Consider the following 20,773-nt stretch of genomic DNA (forward strand, 5'->3'; position numbering starts at 1 on the left):
GTGAACATTCTGACCAATTTTCATAAAGATCTTGTGAAAAATATGGCATCTAGAGAGGTCACAAGGTTTTTCTATTTTTAGACCTACTGACCTAGTTTTTGACCACAAGTGATTCAGTTTCGAACTTGACCTAGATATTATCAAGTTGAACATTCAGACCAACTTTCATACAGATCCCATGAAAAATATGGCCTCTAGAGAGGTCACAAGGTTTTTCTATTATTTGACCTACTGACCTAGTTTTTGATGGCATGTGACCCAGTTTCGAACTTGACCTAGATATCATCAAGGTGAACATTCTGATCAATTTTCATTAAGATCTTTGAAAAATATGGCATCTAGACAGGTCACAAGGTTTTTCTATTTTTAGACCTACTGACCTAGTTTTTGAAGGCACGTGACCCAGTTATGAACCTGACCTAGATATCATCAAGGTGAACATTCTGACCAATTTTCATGAAGATCTTGTGAAAAATATGGCATCTAGAGAGGTCACAAGGTTTTTCTATTTTTAGACCTACTGACCTAGTTTTTGATGGCACGTGACCCAGTTTCGAACTTGACCTAGATATCATCAAGGTGAACATTCTGACCAATTTTCATAAAGACCCCATGAAAAATGTGACCTCTAGAGTGGTCACAAGCAAAAGTTTCGCACGGACAACGGACGCTGCGCGATCACAAAAGCTCACCTTGTCACTTTGTGACAGGTGAGCTAAAAAGTTAACATTGGCCCCTGTGACCTTGACCTTTGACCTGGTGACCCCAAAGTCAGTAGGGTCTGTGTACTCAATAAGTACTATCAGCATGTGAAGCTTGAAGGTCCTGGGTGCAGTGGTTTGTGAGTAAAGTGCCTTCATGCAAAAAGTTAACATTGGCCCCTGTGACCTTGACCTTTGACCTGGTGACCCTAAAGTCAGTAGGGGTCGTGTACTCAACAAGAGATCACAGAGTGATCTTGGCGCCCACCAATGTGCCATTTTTGAGTGTTCCAAATTTCAAGACTTATTGACTACCTCAAGGTCAAATTTCATTTCCGTACACAACACTGTGCATAAGATCCAAATTCAAAAGCTGTAGCTTGAGAAATGTGAAAGTAGGTCACTAGGTCAATGTCGAGGTCAAAGTTTGTTTCAGTACACAATCCTATGCATGTGGTCTAAATTTGAAGCCTGTAGCTACAGAAATGTGAAAGTAGGTCACTAGGTCAATGTAAAGGTCAAGGTTCATTTCAATACACAAAACTATGCATGTGGTCCAAATTTGAAGGCTATAGCTTGAGAAATGTAAAAGTAGGTCACTAGGTCAAAATCAAGGTCAAATTCTATTTCAGAATACAAAACTATGCATGTGGTCCAAATCTGAAGCCTGTACCTAAAAAATGTGAAAGTAGGTCACTAGGTCAATGTAAAGGTCAAAGTTCATTTCGGTACACAAAACTATGCAAGTGGTCCAAATTTGAAGGCTGTAGCTTGAGAAATGTAAAAGTAGGTCACTAGGTCAAAATCAAGGTCAACTCATGTCAAGGTTCATCTTGCCACTCAAAAACATACAAGTGGTCCAAATTTGAAGGCTGTAGCTACAGAAATGTGAAAGTAGGTCACTAGGTCAAAATCAAGGTCAACTCGTGTCAAGGTTCATCTTGCCACTCAAAAATATACATGTGGTCCAAATTTGAATGTTTTAGTTATTGACAAGAACATTTTAAAAGCTTTTCCCTATATAAGTCTATATGAACCATGTGACCCCCAGGGCGGGCCATTTTTGACCCTAGGGCGATAATTTGAACAAACTTGGTAGAGAACCACTAGATGATGCTACATTACAAGTATCAAAGCCTTAGGCTTTGTGGTTTGGACAAGAAGATTTTCAAAGTTTTTCCTTATGTAAGTCTATGTAAACCATATGACCCCAAGGGCGGGGCCATATTTGACCCTAGGGGTATAATATGAACAATCTTAGTTGAAGACCACTAGATGATGTCACATACAAAATATCAAAGCCCTAGGCCCTGTGGTTTTGGACAAGGGGTTATTCAAAGTTTTTCCCTATATAAGTCATTATAAACTATGTGACCCCCAGGGCGGGGCCATATTTGACCCCAGAGAAATAATTTGAATCATCTTGGCAGAGGACCACTAGATGATGCTTCAAACCAAATATCAAAGCCCTAGGCTCTGTGGTTTTGGATAAAAAGGTTTTCAAAGTTTTTCCCTATATAAATCTATGTAAAATATAGAAATAAACAAAGGGCCATAACTCACTCATAAATTGTTGAACCAGTCTGATTTTCAGAGGGACACAACTAGGGTACCAATACATCATTCTGACAAAGTTTGGTCAAAATCCCCCCAGTAGTTTCTGAGGAGATGCGATAACGAGAAATTGTTAACGGACGGACGGACGGACGGACGGAATGACGGACGGACGGACCACGGACGCAGAATGATTTTAATAGCCCACCATCTGATGATGGTGGGCTAATAAGTACTATCAGCAGGTGAAGTTTGAAGGTCCTGGGTGCAGTGGTTCACGAGTAAAGTGCCTTCATGCAAAAAGTTAACGTTGTGACGAACTAACGAACGAATGGACAGTTGAAAACTAATATGCCTCCCTTTGGGGGCATAAAAAAAATAGTTATACCTCTTTCATTCTTGGTATCAACCGAGGATCTTTAATTTTCTTATTTTTCATATGTATCCTTTGTTCTATCTTTTGCTCCATCTTTTTCCCTCTCTTTCGCTCTACTTTCGTTGTTGTAACCTCTTTTATATACTTTGCTGCTGCCTTACTAGTTGACACTTTTTTCTGATCACCTTGAACAAATTTCTTGCCACCATGTGACAATACTTCTCCAGTAATATCTGGGTTCTTAATATGACTGGAAGATTTTCCTTTATATGGTACACTTGTTTTAAGTTCAGATGTCCCTGAAGTATTTTCTAATACGGTAGAATTTGTTTCTACTGGACGAACTGGGTCTTTTCCTTGTCTACCATCTCCACCATGAGGAACTGACTTTGAACCTGATGGTTTTTCAAATGACTGTTTCGTAGTACCTCCAATTAAACCACTAGGTGTTTCTCTATTGTTGTCTTGAGAGGATCCATTCTGCTTTAAAACTGTAAGTTCAGTTTCTGCTCTGGTATTTTTACCTGTTTGACCTTTAACCTGTATGGCAGGTAATTCTGTGACAGGCACCGCTAACTGTGGTACTGTTTGGTCAATGTCCATTGCTCCTGCATCTGTGTCATCCTTTCTCATACCAGGCTGCTTAATTTTCTTCTTTTTTGCCATCTTTGAAAACTCTTCTGTTCTCCCTATAACTGACAACAAATTCATTTTAAAGCTTTTTGGAGCAAAAACACACCTGATCTAAATCATCTATGGTATTTACTAGGGATGGAAACGAATATTCCAATATTCAGAAAAAATATAAGATCATGAAAAATAAATACAAGAGGGCCAAGATGGCCCTAGGTCGCTCACCTGATAAACACACCATAACAGTGTAAACATGTTTGACATAGTGATTTCATGGAAACAAATATTCTGACCAATTTTCATTAAGATTTGATCAAAAATGTGGTCTCTTAAGTGTAAACAAGTATTTTCTTCAATTTGACCTAGTGACCTAGTTTTTGAGCTAAGATGACCTATATTCGAATTTGACCTAGATTTGATCAAGGCAACAATTCTGACTAAATTTCATCAACCTCGATTAAAAAATACAGCCTCTATCGCATACAAAACGTTTTCTTTGATTTGACCTAGTGACCTAGTTTTCGACCCCAGATGACCCATTTTCAAAACTGGTCTAGATTTCATCAAGGTTATCATTCTGACAAAATTTCATGAAGATCAGTTGAAAAATACAGCCTCTATCGCATACACAAGGGTTTTCTTTGATTTGACCTAGTGACCTACTTTTTAACCCCAGATAACCCATTTTCAAACTCGGCCTAGATTTCATCAAGGTAATTATTCTGACCAAAATTCATGAAGATAAAATGAAAAATACAGCCTCTATCGCATACATAAGGTTTTTCCTTGATTTGACCTAGTGACCTAGTTTTTGACCCCGGGTGTCCCATTTTCGAACTTGGCCTAGATTTCATCAAGGTAATCACTCTGACAAAATTTCGACCAAATTTCATAAAAATCAATTGAAAAAAACAGTCTCTATCGCATACACAAGATTTTTCTTTAATTTAACCTAGTGACCTATTTTTTGACCTCAGATAACCCATATTCAAACTCGACCTAGATTTCATCAAGGCAATCACTCTGACCAAATTTCATGAAGATCAATTGAAAAATACATCCTCTATTGCATACACAATGTTTTTCTTCGATTTGACCTAGTGACCTAGTTTTTGACCCCAGATGACCCATTTTCGAACTCAGCCTAGATTTTATCAAGGTAATCATTCTGGCTAAATTTCATGAAGATCAGTTGAAAAATACTGCCTCTATTGCATACACAAGGTGTTTCTTTGATTTGACCTAGTGACCTAGTTTTTGACCCCAGATGACCCATTTTCGAACTCGGCCTAGATTTCATCAAGGTTATCATTCTGACCAAAATTCATGAAGATCAATTGAAAAATACAGCCTCTATCGCATACACAAGGTTTTTCCTTGATTTGACCTAGTGACCTAGTTTTTGACCCCAGATGACCCATTTTCGAACTTGGCCTAGATTTCATCAAGGCAATCATTCTGACCAAAATTCATGAAGATCAATTGAAAAATACAGCCTCTATCGCATACACAAGGTTTTTCTTTGATTTGACCTAGTGACCTAGTTTTTGACCCCAGATGACCCATTTTCGAACTCGGCCTAGATTTCATCAAGGTTATCATTCTGACCAATATTCATGAAGAATAATTGAAAAATACAGCCTCTATCGCATACACAAGGTTTTTCTTTGATTTGACCTAGTGACCTAGTTTTTGACCCCAGATGACCCATTTTCGAACTCGGCCTAGATTTCATCAAGGTTATCATTCTGACAAATATTCATGAAGATTAATTGAAAAATACAGCCTCTATCGCATACACAAGGTTTTTCTTTGATTTGACCTAGTGACCTAGTTTTTGACCCGAGATGACCCATTTTCGAACTCGGCCTAGATTTTATCAAGGTTATCATTCTGACCAACATTCATGAAGATTAATTGAAAAATACAGCCTCTATCGCATACACAAGCTAAATGTTGACAGACGACAGACGACGGACGACAGACGCCGGACATCGAGCGATCAGAAAAACTCACCTGAGCATTGCTCAGGTGAGCTAAAAAACCAAATGAAAGAACAACAAAAGTGCCAGAAAGTAACAATATACGCCCCTCACAGCTAATTTCTTTACACTAGCACCTGTATTTGCAAATGGAATTTTAATTGTGTGGTAGTAATTATTGTAATTCTTTTGTTTTTCTAAATCCACATAAAAACTCCTTACCAGGTAGAGATACCTTAAAATACACCTTAAATTTGAAAGTAACATCTATGTTGTACCACAGAAAAGTGGACTTGGTTTTTCCCTACAGTCAATTATAAAAAAGTTACAATATAAGTTATTTATAGTAACAACTAAGGGAAGTTAATCTTTATAAAAAAATAAATAAAAAAATCCCCCCAAAAAATTGTAAGTTCACACAAAAATCCTTACCAGGTAGAGATAGGTTAACATACACCTCAAAATTGGATGTATCATGCATGTTGTACTACAGAAAATTGGTCTCGATTTTTCCCTACAACTAGTAATGAAAAAGTTACAATACAAGTTATTTATAGTAACAAGAAAGGGAAGTAATTCTAAAGGAGGGACCCGCGCATGACACTTCATCTCATGATGGTGTACAGTTGTGCCAAGTTACATCAAAATCCCTTCATGCATGAAGAAAACAAGAGCACCGCCTTGCGGGTGCTGACGCTCATCTGATTTTTTTTGTATAATAGAAATATTGTCCTACCCATGATTTTCTAAGTCTAAAAAGGGCCATCATTCTTGCAAAAAGCAGGATAGAGTTATGTTTCTTGATGTACAGTGTCCACTTATGATTGTGAAAAACTGTTGCAAGTTTTAAAGCAATAGCTTTGATAGTTTATGAGAAAAGTTGCCTTAAACATAATACTCAACCAAGAAAATGATTTTCTAAGTCCAAAAGGGGCAATAATTATTGCAAAAAGCAGGATGGAGTTATGTTGCTTGCTGTACAGGGTCAGCTTATGATGGTGAACAAGTGTTGCAAGTTTCAAAGCAATAGCTTTGATAGTTTAAGAGAAAAAGTTGACCTAAACATAAAACTTAACCAAGAAATCTGATATTTCTAAGTCCAAAAGGGGCCATAAATCTTGCAAAAAGCAGGATGGAGTTATGTTTCTTGCTGTACGGGTCAGCTTATGATGGTGAACAAGTGTTGCAAGTTTTAAAGCAATAGCTTTGATAGTTTAGGATAAAAGCTGACCTAAACATAAAACTTAACCAAGAAAACTGATTTTCTAAGTCCAAAAGGGGCAATAATTCTTGCAAAAAGCAAGATGGAGTTATGTTTCTTGATGTACAGGGTCTGCTTATGATGGTGAACAAGTATTCCAAGTTTCAAAGCAATAGCTTTGATAGTTTAGGAGAAAAGTTGACCTAAACATAAAACTTAACCAAGAAATCTGATATTTTCTAAGTACAAAAGGGGCCATAAATCTTGCAAAAAGCAAGATGGAGTTATGTTTCTTGCTATACAGGGTCAGCTTATGATGGTGAACAAGTATTCCAAGTTTCAAAGCAATAGCTTTGATAGTTTAGGAGAAAAGCTGACCTAAACATAAAACTTAACCAGGCAACGCTGACGCCGACGCCGATGCCGACAACCGCTCAAGTGATAACAATAACTCATCATTTTTTTTCAAAAAATCAGATGAGCTAAAAATGCTTTGGGCAAAGTCATTGTTGTATCTGATCTTTGGCCTCTTGGTGTGACCTTGACCTTAGACCTTGGGACCTGGTTCTTGCGCAAGACACTCCGTCTCGTGGTGGTGAACATTTGTGCCAAGTTATATCAAAATCCCTCCATGCATGAAGAAGAAATTTTATTTATGCTCTGGACAAAGTTTTCATTCTTGGATCCTTTGACCTCTGTGTGACCTTGACCTTAAACCTAGGGACCTGGTTCTTGAGCATGACACTCCGTCTTATGATGGTGAACAATTGTGCCAAGTTTCAACAAAATCCCTCCATGCATGAAGAAGATATGCTCCGGAAAAAGTCTGTGGACGCCGTCTGCCGCCCGCTCAATTTTCGGACAAAGAGATGTAAAGTTAAGCCATTTTTTTATTACCCTTATCCCACCCCGCAGTGAGTCTACTGTCAAAATGCAAGCAATGCCGCCTGCTGTTTTAAAGTATTTCACGCATCATCCGATAAGAAGTCAGTTACGTGTAATAATCATGTGGAAAGACTTCACTTACGCGAGAGCTACATCCCTCTAAGAAATAAATAAAGTCTATTTAAACTAGAATGTGTCTGTAGGACACAGGGTGTGCCCCCCTCCCCCCACACACTGGTAGATTTGTCACAAATAAGGGGAAATAATTCAAATGTTTGCAGTCTTAATGGGGTTTAGCCTAAAAAAAAATTATGAAAAAGATTCATTATTCTAATTATTCTATACCATATACTTTTTGAGTTATGAGCATCACAAACAAAAAATCCACTATTTTGGCTATTTCAAGGGCCATAACTCTGTAAAAAACACTAAAATTCTCAAGAAGAATGCCAAGTGTGCAAGGTCACATTATGATAAAGACTCAAGCAAAGTTTCATGAATTTACATTAAATACTTTCTGAGTGAGGCACATATTTAGGTGAAAATGTGCATTTTTTTACTATTTCAGGGGCCATAACTCTGGAAGTAGGGGGGGCGGACCCAGATGAAACATAGGAGGTGCGTAAGTTCATATCATGATAAAGACTCATGCAAGGTTTCATGAATCTATATCAAATACTTTTTGAGCTAGGCGTGTCACAAGGTGAAAATGTTCATTTTCACTATTTCAGGGACCATAACTCTAGAAATAGGATGCGGACCCAGATTAAAAATAGGAGATGCGCAAGTTCATATCATGATTAATACTCATGCAAGGTTTCATGAATCTATATCAAATACTTTTTGAACTAGGAGTGTCACAAGGTGAAAATGTGCATTTTTGACTATTTCAGGGGCCATAACTCTAAAAATAGGGGGCGGAGCCAGACGAAGAATGTTGCCGAAAATTAAGTTTTTACCTGTAGGGTACAACACAAAAGATCTAGAAGAGACCGTTAAACAAATGGAAGTGGGAATGGCTAAATTAACGAAAAAGAACTACGAGAAAGAAATTATCAGAAAGGACTTTTTGCGCAACATCGAGGTGACGCACTCCTGCAGATTTTTGGGTAAGGAAAACCCTGATTATATTACTGTAAATAACAATTCACCGTAACAACCTTGACCCTAATGAGCAGCCAATCAAAAGTCACGTATTGAGGAAACAGCTTTTGGGTGAAGCAGATCACTGCATGTATACAAATCAGGTACATGATTTTTTGTTAATGCTACAGTTTACAGAGTTTTGAGGGTCCAGTGACTCCAGTTAATAGTTCATTTGTAATGTGGTGTTATTAAAGTAGTAACAAGTACTTGTCAGCTGTACTGCGCATATGCGAAAATCGAAGCTAAAGGTCATGAAATGAGGACACAACTGGATAGATTGTGACAAAACACCTCACTTTATTTATCTATCTGTCTAGTTAGGACCGTTAATTTTCAGCTTTGGGAGTCCCAGGACTGCAATTTAAAATTTCTAGTGAGAACACTATAGAAATAGGAAGTGTCTCTAGGGGTACGGATCCGTACCTCTCGAATCTGATTCTAGAGGTACGGATCCGTACCTCTAGACAAGCCTGTTAGGGGTTTTCTAGGGGTACGGACCTCCTTTTTCTAGATGTGTAGGGTTATATATATCTTAAATTTTGTTGAAAATGAAATAAAAATAAGACTTAACTAGTGTTCGCTTAAAACTTGGATCTAAATGGTTTACAGATACCAGCGTTCACCCGATTGTTTACTTTCTCTTTCAAAACCTAAATAACCGAGGAACTCCAAATGAATACACTGTTCCGTGCCGATAAGTTTGTTGTAAAATAAACTGTTGATAACAGATAAAAGATTGCTTGTAACCCTTAAATGAATTCTAGTTGAAATTCAGCAGGAAAACATTAATTATGCATAAAAATGTGCACCTATTTATTCTGTTATTTAACAAGATATAATGATAATCGGCATGGAACTGATTGTTTAATAATCAATTAACCGACATTAAGTAAAAGAAACTGTTTCTGAAAACGTCCCTTGTATCTCGTAACGGCTACCAAATGTGTGGAAAACATAAATACCCTAAGGTTTAATTATCATTAAAAATAGTTTTTTTTCCCCAAGATATTTAACTGTTTTTTGTTTTTTTTTAATCTTTATATCTTTTTTTTTCTGCCGGTTCGAATCATCATGATTTACTCGGTGTTCCTTGATTATTTACGTTTCGGAAGTAAATGTAACAATTCGGGTGAACGTTGTTATCTGTAAACCATTTAGATCCAAGTTTAAGGTGAATTCTGATGAATTCTTATTTGTTATTTCATTTTCAACAAAATTTGAAATGTAAATGACCCTTAATATCTAGAAAATCGGAGGTCCGTACCCCTAGGAAACCCCTAACGGGCTTGTCTAGAGATACGGATCCGTACCTCTAGAATCTGAATTCTGATTCTAGAGGTACGGATCTAGAGGTATGGATCCGTACCTCTAGAATCTGATTCTAGAGGTACGGATCCGTACCCCTAGACACTTCCATAGAAATAGGAAAGGCAGTGGCTACGATTACGGTACCGTAATCCTAGCCTCCGATTCTAGGATTACGGAAGTTCCGTATTCCTAGACACAGCTATGAGGATAGGCTAGGATTACGGAAATACTTAAGAGGCATCAAATGTATGTTAGGACATGCACAAATGTTATTGTAAACTAACTTATTTCACTAAAAATATCGTGTGTGTTTTTTTTTCATGCCTGCCCTATTATTTCGTGCTATCGATCAGCCATTTCGGGTTAGTATAATCTTAAAGAAACAGGCGAAATCAACATCCGTATGTATAAATAAGTTTTTCTTGCCAAAACCACACTTAATAAATATATTTCTTGTTTGAAAATTGGCAGACAAATGAAGAATTATATATATTCTTAATAATAGCTAAAAAATATTTTTTTAAATATTTATTCCTTAAAAGTTTATGATTTGATTTTGCCAGTCACTTTAGATTTCCTCGCATATAGAATCGGGCGAAATCAACACCTGTATTCGTTTTCGTATTTCATTTCGCTATTTTAAGTGAAAAAAGTAAGTTTACAACATCATTTATGCATGTATTATATTTAATGCCTCTTATCCCCACATCACTTATTACCGGTGGTTACCTATTACCGGTGCAATCCGAAAATCTCGAATATTTACTTCCTGAAGAGCACTTCCGGAATCCTTTGTTTACAAAATAACACGACTATTCGTCAAGTGTATCTTCCGTGAAATATGTCCTTCCTAAGGGTAAGTTATTTATTTATTCTATATGATTCATATATGATTTGATAGAAAATATGTTTTTCCAGTGTACTTTACTGATAAACTTCAATAACACTCGATGAATTATGATTAAATTCCCTAGAAAATAGGTGACAGAAGGAGTTTACTCTTGTAAATGACGTCATCAAGCACTGCCTCACACATGCGCTTTTTGGCGCCCTTTTTGATGAACAATACTACAGGACTAAACTTCCGACTTTTCATTGTTAAGAACTGAGAAATCAAATTTCATTCAATATTGTGTGCATGTTATGCATGTGGTAAGTATTTTTGTTTATTTCATTACAGTTACAAGCTAAAGTGTGATAAGTGTGGTCATTGGACACACCTGAAATACTGCTGTGCTGTGAAGTTTTTAAAAGAGTCATGATGAGTTCTTTAAATCACCACTGAATGTGATAATTCTGGTTTATCTGTGATTTTGACAAAAAAGGGACACAGTGCTGTTTGTGATATTATTCATTTATTTTATTCATGTTATATGTTATAATATACTGTTCTTCTCCACAGCAGATTATATAATCCAGTAGCCAGAACTTTAAGCTGTGTTTACTTGTTATTTTTGTGTTTCTGGATGGAAGTTTAATGCAGTAGCATTATTTCCCACAATTCCACCGGTAATAGGTAACTGTAAACATCCAAGATGGCGACCATGGTAGGTCAAAACATGACCTATTATTGACGATAATTCTGTTCCCAGGAGAATAAAATTAACTTTTAATAAAAAGAAAATACTTTTTTCTTGAAAGTGAGTTTAATTTTAGTAAGCATATGAATCAAATGTCATGTATTGTGGAATATCAATCATTAATACACTGGTAATTGGTACATCCAGGATAAATACTTCCGTAATCCTAGCCTATTCTCATAGGTATGTCTAGGAATACGGAACTTCCGTAATCCTAGAATCGGAGGCTAGGATTACGGTACCGTAATCGTAGCCACTGCCAATAGGAAAAGCTGCAAGAGCAAATTTTCCATTGACTCAAATCATTGAGAAAATAAAGAGGCATACAGTTACCCTTCCTATCCGAAAACTATGACACACCATCAATTCTATTAACGGGTAAATTCCATGTGTCAACAGTACATGAATATTCACGGATAAGAAAACAACGTTTTTATTAACATTTCAATATCATCTTGGTTTTATTTGCCGTATATTCACCTTGAAATACTATTTTTTTCAATTTCGCAGCGCACACATGAACCGGAAGTTTTTTTTTAACTTATGACGGCTAAGAATCAGAAAACAGAAAACGCTCAAAACTAGACAAAATCATCCTTGGATGGATGGAAAAATTGGCTTTGTCTCAACAGTATTTGAGTTCTGTAACGGCGGGAAGTTAACCTTACCAGTATTTCTGGTTCTATTTGTTTGCATATAATCTTAGTTATAGTCCCCAGTGGTTACCCATATAGGCAACTCCTCCAGAAGACCATTATTTATGTTAGTGGGAGGATAATGCAAGATACAGAAGATGCTCCAATTCCAGAAGCTTCCCTGGTTCTATAGCATGCCATGTGTAATGCACACATACAAGGGAATCTTATCTAAAACTCTTATCTAAGTGTAAGTAATTTTTAGTTGGGGAGCGGGGGAACAAACAGGCGACCTCTGCTATGGTTTCTTAGTCAGGGAGTGTAACCACTTCACTACTGCATTCACTCAGGCTCTGTATCAGTACTAACCTTTTATCCACAAGTACATGCCAACCTCTCCTCATAATTAAGAGATGGAGGATGAAAAGACTCCTGACACAATATGTCTAGTAATTCAAATCATTATATATGTATACATCCCTGGGATCAAACTCATGAACAAGCAATTCGTAGTTCTGTGCTCTCCCTATTCATCTGAGCAGGTGGGCATAGATAGAAAAGAAAACTTATTGGTCTTATTTTTTTAACAATATTATGGTTTTTAACATAAAATAGAAAGTTTGACGTGAATGATTCTGATTTTACTGACTAAATCAAGGCACCTGGCCAACAGCACTCTACTGAATACAAGGCGCCTGGCCAACAGCACTCTATTGAATACATGGTGCCTGGCCAACAGCACTCTACTGAATACAAGGTGCCTGGCCAACAGCACTCTACTGAATGCAAGATGACTAGCCAACATCCCTTTACAGAATGCAAGATGTCTTGCCAACATCACTCTACTGAATTCAAAATGACTGGTCAACATCTCTTTACAGAATGCAAGGTGCCTTGCCAACATCCCTTTACAGAATGCAAGGTGCCTGGCCAACATCACTCTACTGAATGCAAGATGACTGGTCAACGTCTCTTTACAGAATGCAAGGCGCCTGGCCAACAGCACTCTACTGAATGCAAGATGACGGTCAACATCCCTTTACAGAATGCAAGGTGCCTGGCCAACATCACTCTACTGAATGCAAGACAGAATGCAAGATGTCTTGCCAACATCACTCTACTGAATTCAAAATGACTGGTCAACATCTCTTTACAGAATGCAAGGTGCCTTGCCAACATCCCTTTACAGAATGCAAGGTGCCTGGCCAACATCACTCTACTGAATGCAAGATGACTGGTCAACATCTCTTTACAGAATGCAAGGCGCCTGGCCAACAGCACTCTACTGAATGCAAGATGTCTGGCCAACATCCCTTTACAGAATGCAAGGTGCCTGGCCAACATCACTCTACTGAATGCAAGATGCCTGGCCAACATCACTCTACTGAATGCAAGATGTCTTGCCAACATCACTCTACCATACACAAGATGTCTGGCTACCATCACATTACTGTATGCAAGGTGTCTGGCCAACATCACTCTACAGAATGCAAGATGCTTGGCTAACATCACACTACTGTATGCAAGGTGCCTGACCAACATCACTCTACAGAATGCAAGATGCCTGGCCAACATCACACTGAATGCAAGATGTCTGGCCAACATCACACTACTGTATGCAAGGTGCCTGGCCAACATCACTCTACCATACACAAGATGTTTGACCAACATAACTCTACTGTATGCAAGGTGCCTGGCCAACATCACCCTATTGTATGCAAGGTGCCTGGCCAACATCACACTGAATACAAGATGTCTGGCCAACATCACACTACTGTATGCAAGGTGCCTGGCCAACATCACTCTACCATACATAAGATGTTTGACCAACATCACTCTACTGTATGCAAGGTGCCTGGCCAACATCACCCTACCATACACAAGATATCTGGCCAACATCACACTACTGTAGCCAGCATCACTCTACAATACACAAGATGTCTGGCCAACATCACTCTACCATGTACAAGATGTACATCAAACTACTGTATGCAAGATGCCTGGCAAACATCACTCTACAGAATGCAAGGTGCCTCGCCAACATCCCTTTACAAAATGCAAGGTGCCTGGCCAACATCACTCCACTGAATGCAAGATGTCTTGCCAACATTACTCTACTGAATGCAAGATGTCTGACCAACATCACACTACTGAATGCAAGATGTCTGGCCAACATCACACTACTGTATGCAGGGTACCTGGCCAACATTACTCTACAGAATGCAAGTGTCTGGCCAACATCATTCTACCATGCACAAGATGTACATCACACTACTGTATGCAAGATGCTTGGCAAACATCACTCTACAGAATGCAAGGTGCCTGGCCAACATCCCTTTACAAAATGCAAGGTGCCTGGCCAACATCACTCCACTGAATACAAGATGTCACTACTGAATGCAAGATATCTGACCAACATCACACTACTGTATGCAAGATGTCTGGCTTACATCACACTATTGTATGCAAGATGTCTGACCAACATCACACTACTGAGTGCAAGATGTCTGGCTAACATCACACTACTGTACGCAACATGTCTGACCAACATCACTCTACTGAATGCAAGATGTCTGACTAATATCACACTACTGAATGCCAGATGTCTGGCCATCACCACTCTACCATACACATGATGTCTGGCCAACATCACAATACTGTATGCAAGGTGCCTGGCCAACATCACTCTACAGAATGCAAGATGTCTGGCCAGCATCACACTATTGTATACAAAATGCCTGGCCAACATCACTCCACTGTATGCAGGGTGCCTAGCCAACATCACTCTACAGAATGCAAGATGCTTGGCCAACATCACACTGAATGCAAGATGTCTGGCCAACATCACACTATTGTATGCAGATGCCTAGCCAACATCACTCTATTGTATTCAAGATGTCTGGCCAACATCACTCTGCTGAATGCAAGATGCCTGACCAACATCACTCTGCTGAATGCAAGATGTCTGACCAACATCACACTACTGAAAGTAAGATGTCTGGCTAACATGACACTACTGGATGAAAGATGTTTGACCAACATCACACTACTGAATGCAAAATGTCTGACCAACATCACACTACTGAATGCAAGATGTTTGGCCAACACCACTCTACCATACACAGAATGTCTTGCCAACATCACACTACAGAATGCAAGGTGCCTGACCAACATCACTCTACAGAATGCAAGATGCCTGGCCAACACCACACTACAGAATGCAAGACGCCTGGCCAACATCACACTACTGAATGCAAGATGCCTGGCCAACATCACTCTGCTGAATGCAAGATGTCTGGCTAACATCACACTACTGTATGCAAGATGTTTGGCCAACATCACACTACTGAATGCAAGAAGTCTGACCAACATCACACTACTGAATGCAAGATGTCTGGCTAACATCACACTACTGTAAGCAAGATGTTTGACCAACATCACACTACTGAATGCAAGATGTCTGACCAACATCACACTACTAATTGCAAGATGTTTGGCCAACACTGCTCTACCATACATAGGATGTCTGGCCAATATCACTCTGCTGAATGCAAGGTGCCTGGCCAACATCATTCTGCTGAATGCAAGATGCCTGACCAATATCACACTACTGAATGCAAGATGTCTGGCCAACATCATTCTACTGAATGCAAGATGCCTGGCCAACATCACACTACTGAATGAAAGATGTCTGACCAACATCACACTACTGAATGCAAGATGTCTGGCCAACATCACACTACTGAATGAAAGATGTCTGACCAACATCACTCTACTGAATGCAAGATGCATGGCCAACATCACACTACTGAATGAAAGATGTCTGACCAACATCACACTACTGAATGCAAGATGCCTGGCCAACATCACACTACTGAATGAAAGATGTCTGACCAACATCACACTACTGAATGCAAGATGCCTGGCCAACATCACACTACTGAATGAAAGATGTCTGACCAACATCACACTACTGAATGCAAGATGCCTGGCCAACATCACACTACTGAATGAAAGATGTCTGACCAACATCACTCTACTGAATGCAAGATGCCTGGCCAACATCACTGCTGAATGCAAGATGCCTGGCCAACATCACACTAGTGAATGCAAGATGCCTGGCCAACATCACTCTACTGAATGCAAGATGCCTGGTCAACATCACACTACTGAATGCAAGATGTTTGGCAAACATCACTCTGCTGAATGCAAGATGTCTGGCCAACATCACTCTACTGAATGCAAGGTGCCTGGCCAACATCACTCTGCTGAATGAAAGATGTCTGACCAACATCACTCTGCTGAATGCAAGATGCCTGGCCAACATCACACTACTGAATGCAAGATGCCTGGCCAACATCACTCTGCTGAATGCAAGATGCCTGGCCAACATCACTCTGCTGAATGCAAGATGTCTGGCCAACATCACAATATTGTATACAAGGTGCTTGGCCAACATAACTCTATTGTATTCAAGGTGACTTGCCAACATCACTCTACTGTATGCAAGGTGCTTGGCCAACATCACTCTATTGTATTCAAGGTGACGTGCCAACATCTCTCTACCGTATGAAAGGTGCTTGGCCAACATCACTCTATTGTATTCAAGGTGCCTTGCCAACATCTCTCTACTGTATGCAAGGTGCTTGGCCAACATAACTGTACCGTATTCAAGGTGCCTGACCAACATCACTCGACTGTATGCAAGATTTGTATTTATGGTGCTAAGTCAACATCACCCTACTGATTATTACAACAAACAAACATCTGCTTTATAATATATTTATTTCCTTTGCAATATAAAAAATATATTTTCACCTAAGCATGCTGTTAGATATGCAAATTGCTTATGTATCAGATCATTACATATATAATAATTGCACATACATAATATATAATATTGTGATACAGTTTATACTTTAACACACAACCTTAACACGAAAGACTGAAACAATACCATAGAATTATTTATTGTTTCTCCAGCAGCCCGGCTAAGGAAAGTATATGGACTTAACAAATAAACTGTGAAAGATGTTAAAATGTTTTATCTTTCACTTTATAAACAGAATCAGGATTTAAACCTTTACTATATTATACTCTTGTTTTGAAAGCAACCAGGCATCTATAATTTAATATTGCATAAAGGTTTATTGGATGAGCCATAATTTCAATGATCCTTTGGCCTGTAAGAAGGCCAACCATAATTTGCTACAAGTGTGTAATGTAACAGCTTATAACACATTGTAAAGGTTTAACTACTTAAGATGTAATAACAACAGAAACAGAATAAAATGGGATATTTTCAATCCATAACAAAACTAGATACAGTTATTATCAATACAAACAATAACAACAAAAAAGGATTCATCTACATATAAACTATAAAGTAAATTAAATAACAAATATAAATATATTGATATTATTTTAGTTTTTTGTAAGTATATATGTGACAGTACAATAAAACATAAATGGAAGGGAATTTATGATAAACTAGTTTCATTTTAGGATGTAAATGGATGAACTTGTTTTGATTTGTAAATTGCATGCCAGCTAATATCAGGAAAAAATTATTCGTTAAAATTTTGCAAATTAGTTTTGATATTTTGATAAACATTTTTCATTTCAAAAATTGTCAAATCATAAAAAAGTCACTTCAATAATACACAAAATATAAGAAGCACATTTTTTCTGTCCCCTCACATAAAACAGGGAAGTAGAATGTAAACAATTCAACAACTATAAATATCAACTAAACTTTCAAAAGATATTTTATTTGTAAATGAATGTGCATATTAATTGAACTGGAATGAAATGAGGTCAGCAGTATCTTAACATAATTTATTTATTAAACAAATATACAAAAAAAAAAGCCATGCTGTTTGGTCCCACTGTTGATGTCAATAACATTAAACTACTGTAAAGTCATTTATTTCTGTAGGGGATTATTTTTCATGGATTTCTTGCATCATTCCATGAAATTAAATCCAAACAAAGAAAATTTCTCTGTATTTTCTCAAGGATTTTATGCCTACAGAATTAAATTATTTCACAGTAAATAGAAGTCGCCATCAATGTGTATTCATATACTTATTAATTGGATGTGTATTCAAACAGCAATTAATTTGTTTCAACCAAAGTTCCATCGCTATAAAACAATTATTTGACTGAAAAAGCTCATTTTATATTATATCAGATTCATATACTTTGCAACTAATTCTTTACTGCATAGCTGTTAATGTAAAAGAATTTGAAACCATCTACAGGTATCTAAAAATATTGATTTTTTTTACATTTTGCACTCACATATTCGTGAATTAAATCAGAATTGATACACTTTAAAAAGTAAACATTTGAAAATGTGTATCTTCTGGTTTTCTCTGGCTATGACTCATAATACAAGGTTTGCATACTGTGCTAATACACACTTTGCATAGTTTCAATTAACAGTGATATTCCTACCAGTACATTTAACATTGTTTGTGTCTTGCTATAATACAACTGAAATGGAATGTATCGGAATATTTATCACAAAATAATATTTACTACAAAATATAGATATGTTATTTATATCACCGATTATTGGGTCAGTCAATGAAAAATAATGTAGTGTTTATGTTTTACTTTTTCATAGTAACACAACTGGATCAACAGTACATAGCAGACTATCCATTCATATGCTATGATAGTGAAGGCAGGTAAATACCAGTCTAAAATCCCAAGCCTCTGATTGGATGATTCAATCTTACATTTACAGACTGGTTCTCAAACTCAGTTTATGACCTCCAATCAGGAATGTTTTCTCAATGTAATTAAAAAGGATGTCATAAACTATCTTAAACCACTAACTGATATAATTTTGTTACTCCACTTTTCTCACTATATACTCTCCAGATGGGAATCACTGAGCATTATACAACTGAACTTAATGTGTTGATGTACCATACATGGAAAGCTAAAACAACATTTTAGAATTACACAAAGTAAATGCAGTATTTAATTAAAAAAAAGTATATATTTCATGCTGCATATCCTTCTTGGGCAGACTCACTTAAAATCACTGCAGTCTTTACGCAGTATCATAATGTTGTCATAGAAATACCTTATACATTATAGTGACTGCAGAACTACCCAATCAGAAAATATCACTGTCTGTGATAGAGAACCAACAAAAATCACAATCAACATAGAGTACATACATATTAAATATAATCTCTGTGTCTGCAGGTATAGTTAACATAAAAAATATCAGAGCCTCAGATTTCGGCCTGTTATCCTGTCTAGGATTGTAGGATATAAACCAACTTTTATTCTGGTTGCTAATCCAGCCTATGGATTTTTTTAAATGAAATAAAATCTATGACCCTTCTGCCAACAACATATATAAACTATCAATCAATGAAATACTTTGGTCCCAATTTCACATAACCAGTCAAATACAAAATATATACATACCAACAACATATATAAACTATTTTGATTTCCAACAATCACATCACAGCAGATATTTTAGACTATATAATAATATATATTTTACAAAATATAGTAATATAGTACGGACATTATTTGGCAATGGCTATCTAGCACTTGCTATGGCTTTTATCCCACAAACTGTGGTATAACTGTATACTGTTACACACATTGAACTCTGTTATTGAACACAAAGGTAGCGTGTAGAACTTGAGTCAGCATGTAACTTGTGTCAGTGTGCATCTTGTGTCGTTATATAACTTGTGTCTCTGAATGTTTTCAGTACGACTGTTCCCTAGGTGTCTGGTAAGGAGCTGTGACACCGCGTTCTGAAGGTCGTTTCCGATGACGATTGATCACCTGCATGTACTGGCCAATCAGATTTGAGATATCCGAGCCTTGTTCAGTTTCTATGCGTACAATTTTCTGCACCATAAGGTTACCCAGTTTCATATCTAAGTAGTTTTGATTACTGTCACTACGGTAACGTCTTGTCGAAAGAACTTCACCAAAACTATACTGCAGGAAAACCTCCTGAAACAAAAATTTAATAATTTCAATTATTCTCGTGTAGACTTTTCATCAAACTGTTTTTTACTGTATTCTTCACTGCCTATTGAAAATTTTTAAAGTCAAATAGCCTATACACATGCTTATTTACATTGAGTTTCAGGTATAAACCAAAGAGCTCTCCTTAAGACTGTTCTGTAACCAGTTTCGAAAAGGAGTCTAAAATTGAAATATTTTACCAAAGTAACATGTTTCATGTAAAGCTTCAAAGATGTATTGAAATCAACCCTTTAGAACTTTGTACTTTGAAAAAAAAAATTGTGTTGTTAGATCACTCTCTACGTGCCTTGAGATGGAAAAAAGTCGACATTACCCATGTTAAAATCTTTTAAAGACATAATGGTTTTTTAGGATCGACAATTAATAGAGAAGGACCTCATTTATCGCACTGAATTTATCGCAGACCAGAAATCGTTATAAAAAGCCTGAATTATTTACTCTGTTTTCACACATGAATGATTTCAAAATTAAACATTAGAAATTATAAGTAACAGGTTTATGTTAATTCTGATATCAAAAATATTGCTTCACAGATTCACAATAACTTTTGGCTGAAGGTCAAAAAGTGTTGTGTTTTTAAGGCCGTTCAGTATTTTATAATTAAAATCCTATAAAGATAATAAACTTACATGTGAACGAATATCAAGGAAAACTATTCCAGTTTTGTTTACAGCAAGGATACACTCTCCATACATCGGCTGTGTTAACACTTTCTGTAAATGAAAACAAGTTACA

The 20,773-nt window shown here is 37.1% G+C and overlaps 3 protein-coding genes across 14 annotated transcripts in view; all 3 read right to left on the reverse strand.

Annotated features, from left to right (window-relative positions):
• LOC123564260 (uncharacterized) overlaps window positions 1–11,980 on the reverse strand; it is a 49,948-nt gene extending 37,968 nt beyond the window's left edge. Inside the window, exons 1-2 of one of the 5 annotated variants that reach the window (XM_053536872.1) lie at window positions 11,847–11,980; window positions 2,644–3,320 (exon numbers count right to left, since the gene is read on the reverse strand). In XM_053536872.1, the coding sequence (XP_053392847.1) occupies window positions 2,644–3,297 (654 nt within the window). In that variant the 5' untranslated portion in view covers window positions 3,298–3,320; window positions 11,847–11,980. Of the gene's footprint in view, window positions 1–2,643; window positions 3,327–11,693 lie in introns of all 5 variants that reach the window. The other 4 variants (XM_053536869.1, XM_053536871.1, XM_053536868.1 and 1 more) reach the window with 4 other exon arrangements.
• Window positions 11,981–16,037: 4,057 nt separating this feature from the next.
• On the reverse strand, window positions 16,038–16,625 carry LOC123562268 (uncharacterized). The gene has a single exon (XM_045354914.2). It carries the CDS (start codon window positions 16,623–16,625, stop codon window positions 16,038–16,040), a length of 588 nt encoding a protein of 195 aa, XP_045210849.2.
• A 144-nt stretch (window positions 16,626–16,769) lies between these two features.
• The window catches only part of LOC123564261 (unconventional myosin-XV-like), a 57,454-nt gene continuing 53,450 nt past the window's right edge, over window positions 16,770–20,773 (reverse strand). For all 8 annotated transcript variants that reach the window (XM_053536878.1, XM_053536874.1, XM_053536877.1 and 5 more), the window contains 2 exons: window positions 20,668–20,751; window positions 16,770–20,002 (listed from right to left, as the gene is read on the reverse strand). In XM_053536878.1, coding sequence (XP_053392853.1) covers window positions 19,748–20,002; window positions 20,668–20,751 — 339 coding nt within the window. In that variant the 3' untranslated portion in view covers window positions 16,770–19,747. The remainder of the gene's footprint in view (window positions 20,003–20,667; window positions 20,752–20,773) is intronic.

Source organism: Mercenaria mercenaria, chromosome 2, assembly GCF_021730395.1.
Source record: "Mercenaria mercenaria strain notata chromosome 2, MADL_Memer_1, whole genome shotgun sequence".
In the NCBI taxonomy this organism is placed as follows: Eukaryota; Metazoa; Mollusca; class Bivalvia; order Venerida; family Veneridae; genus Mercenaria; species Mercenaria mercenaria.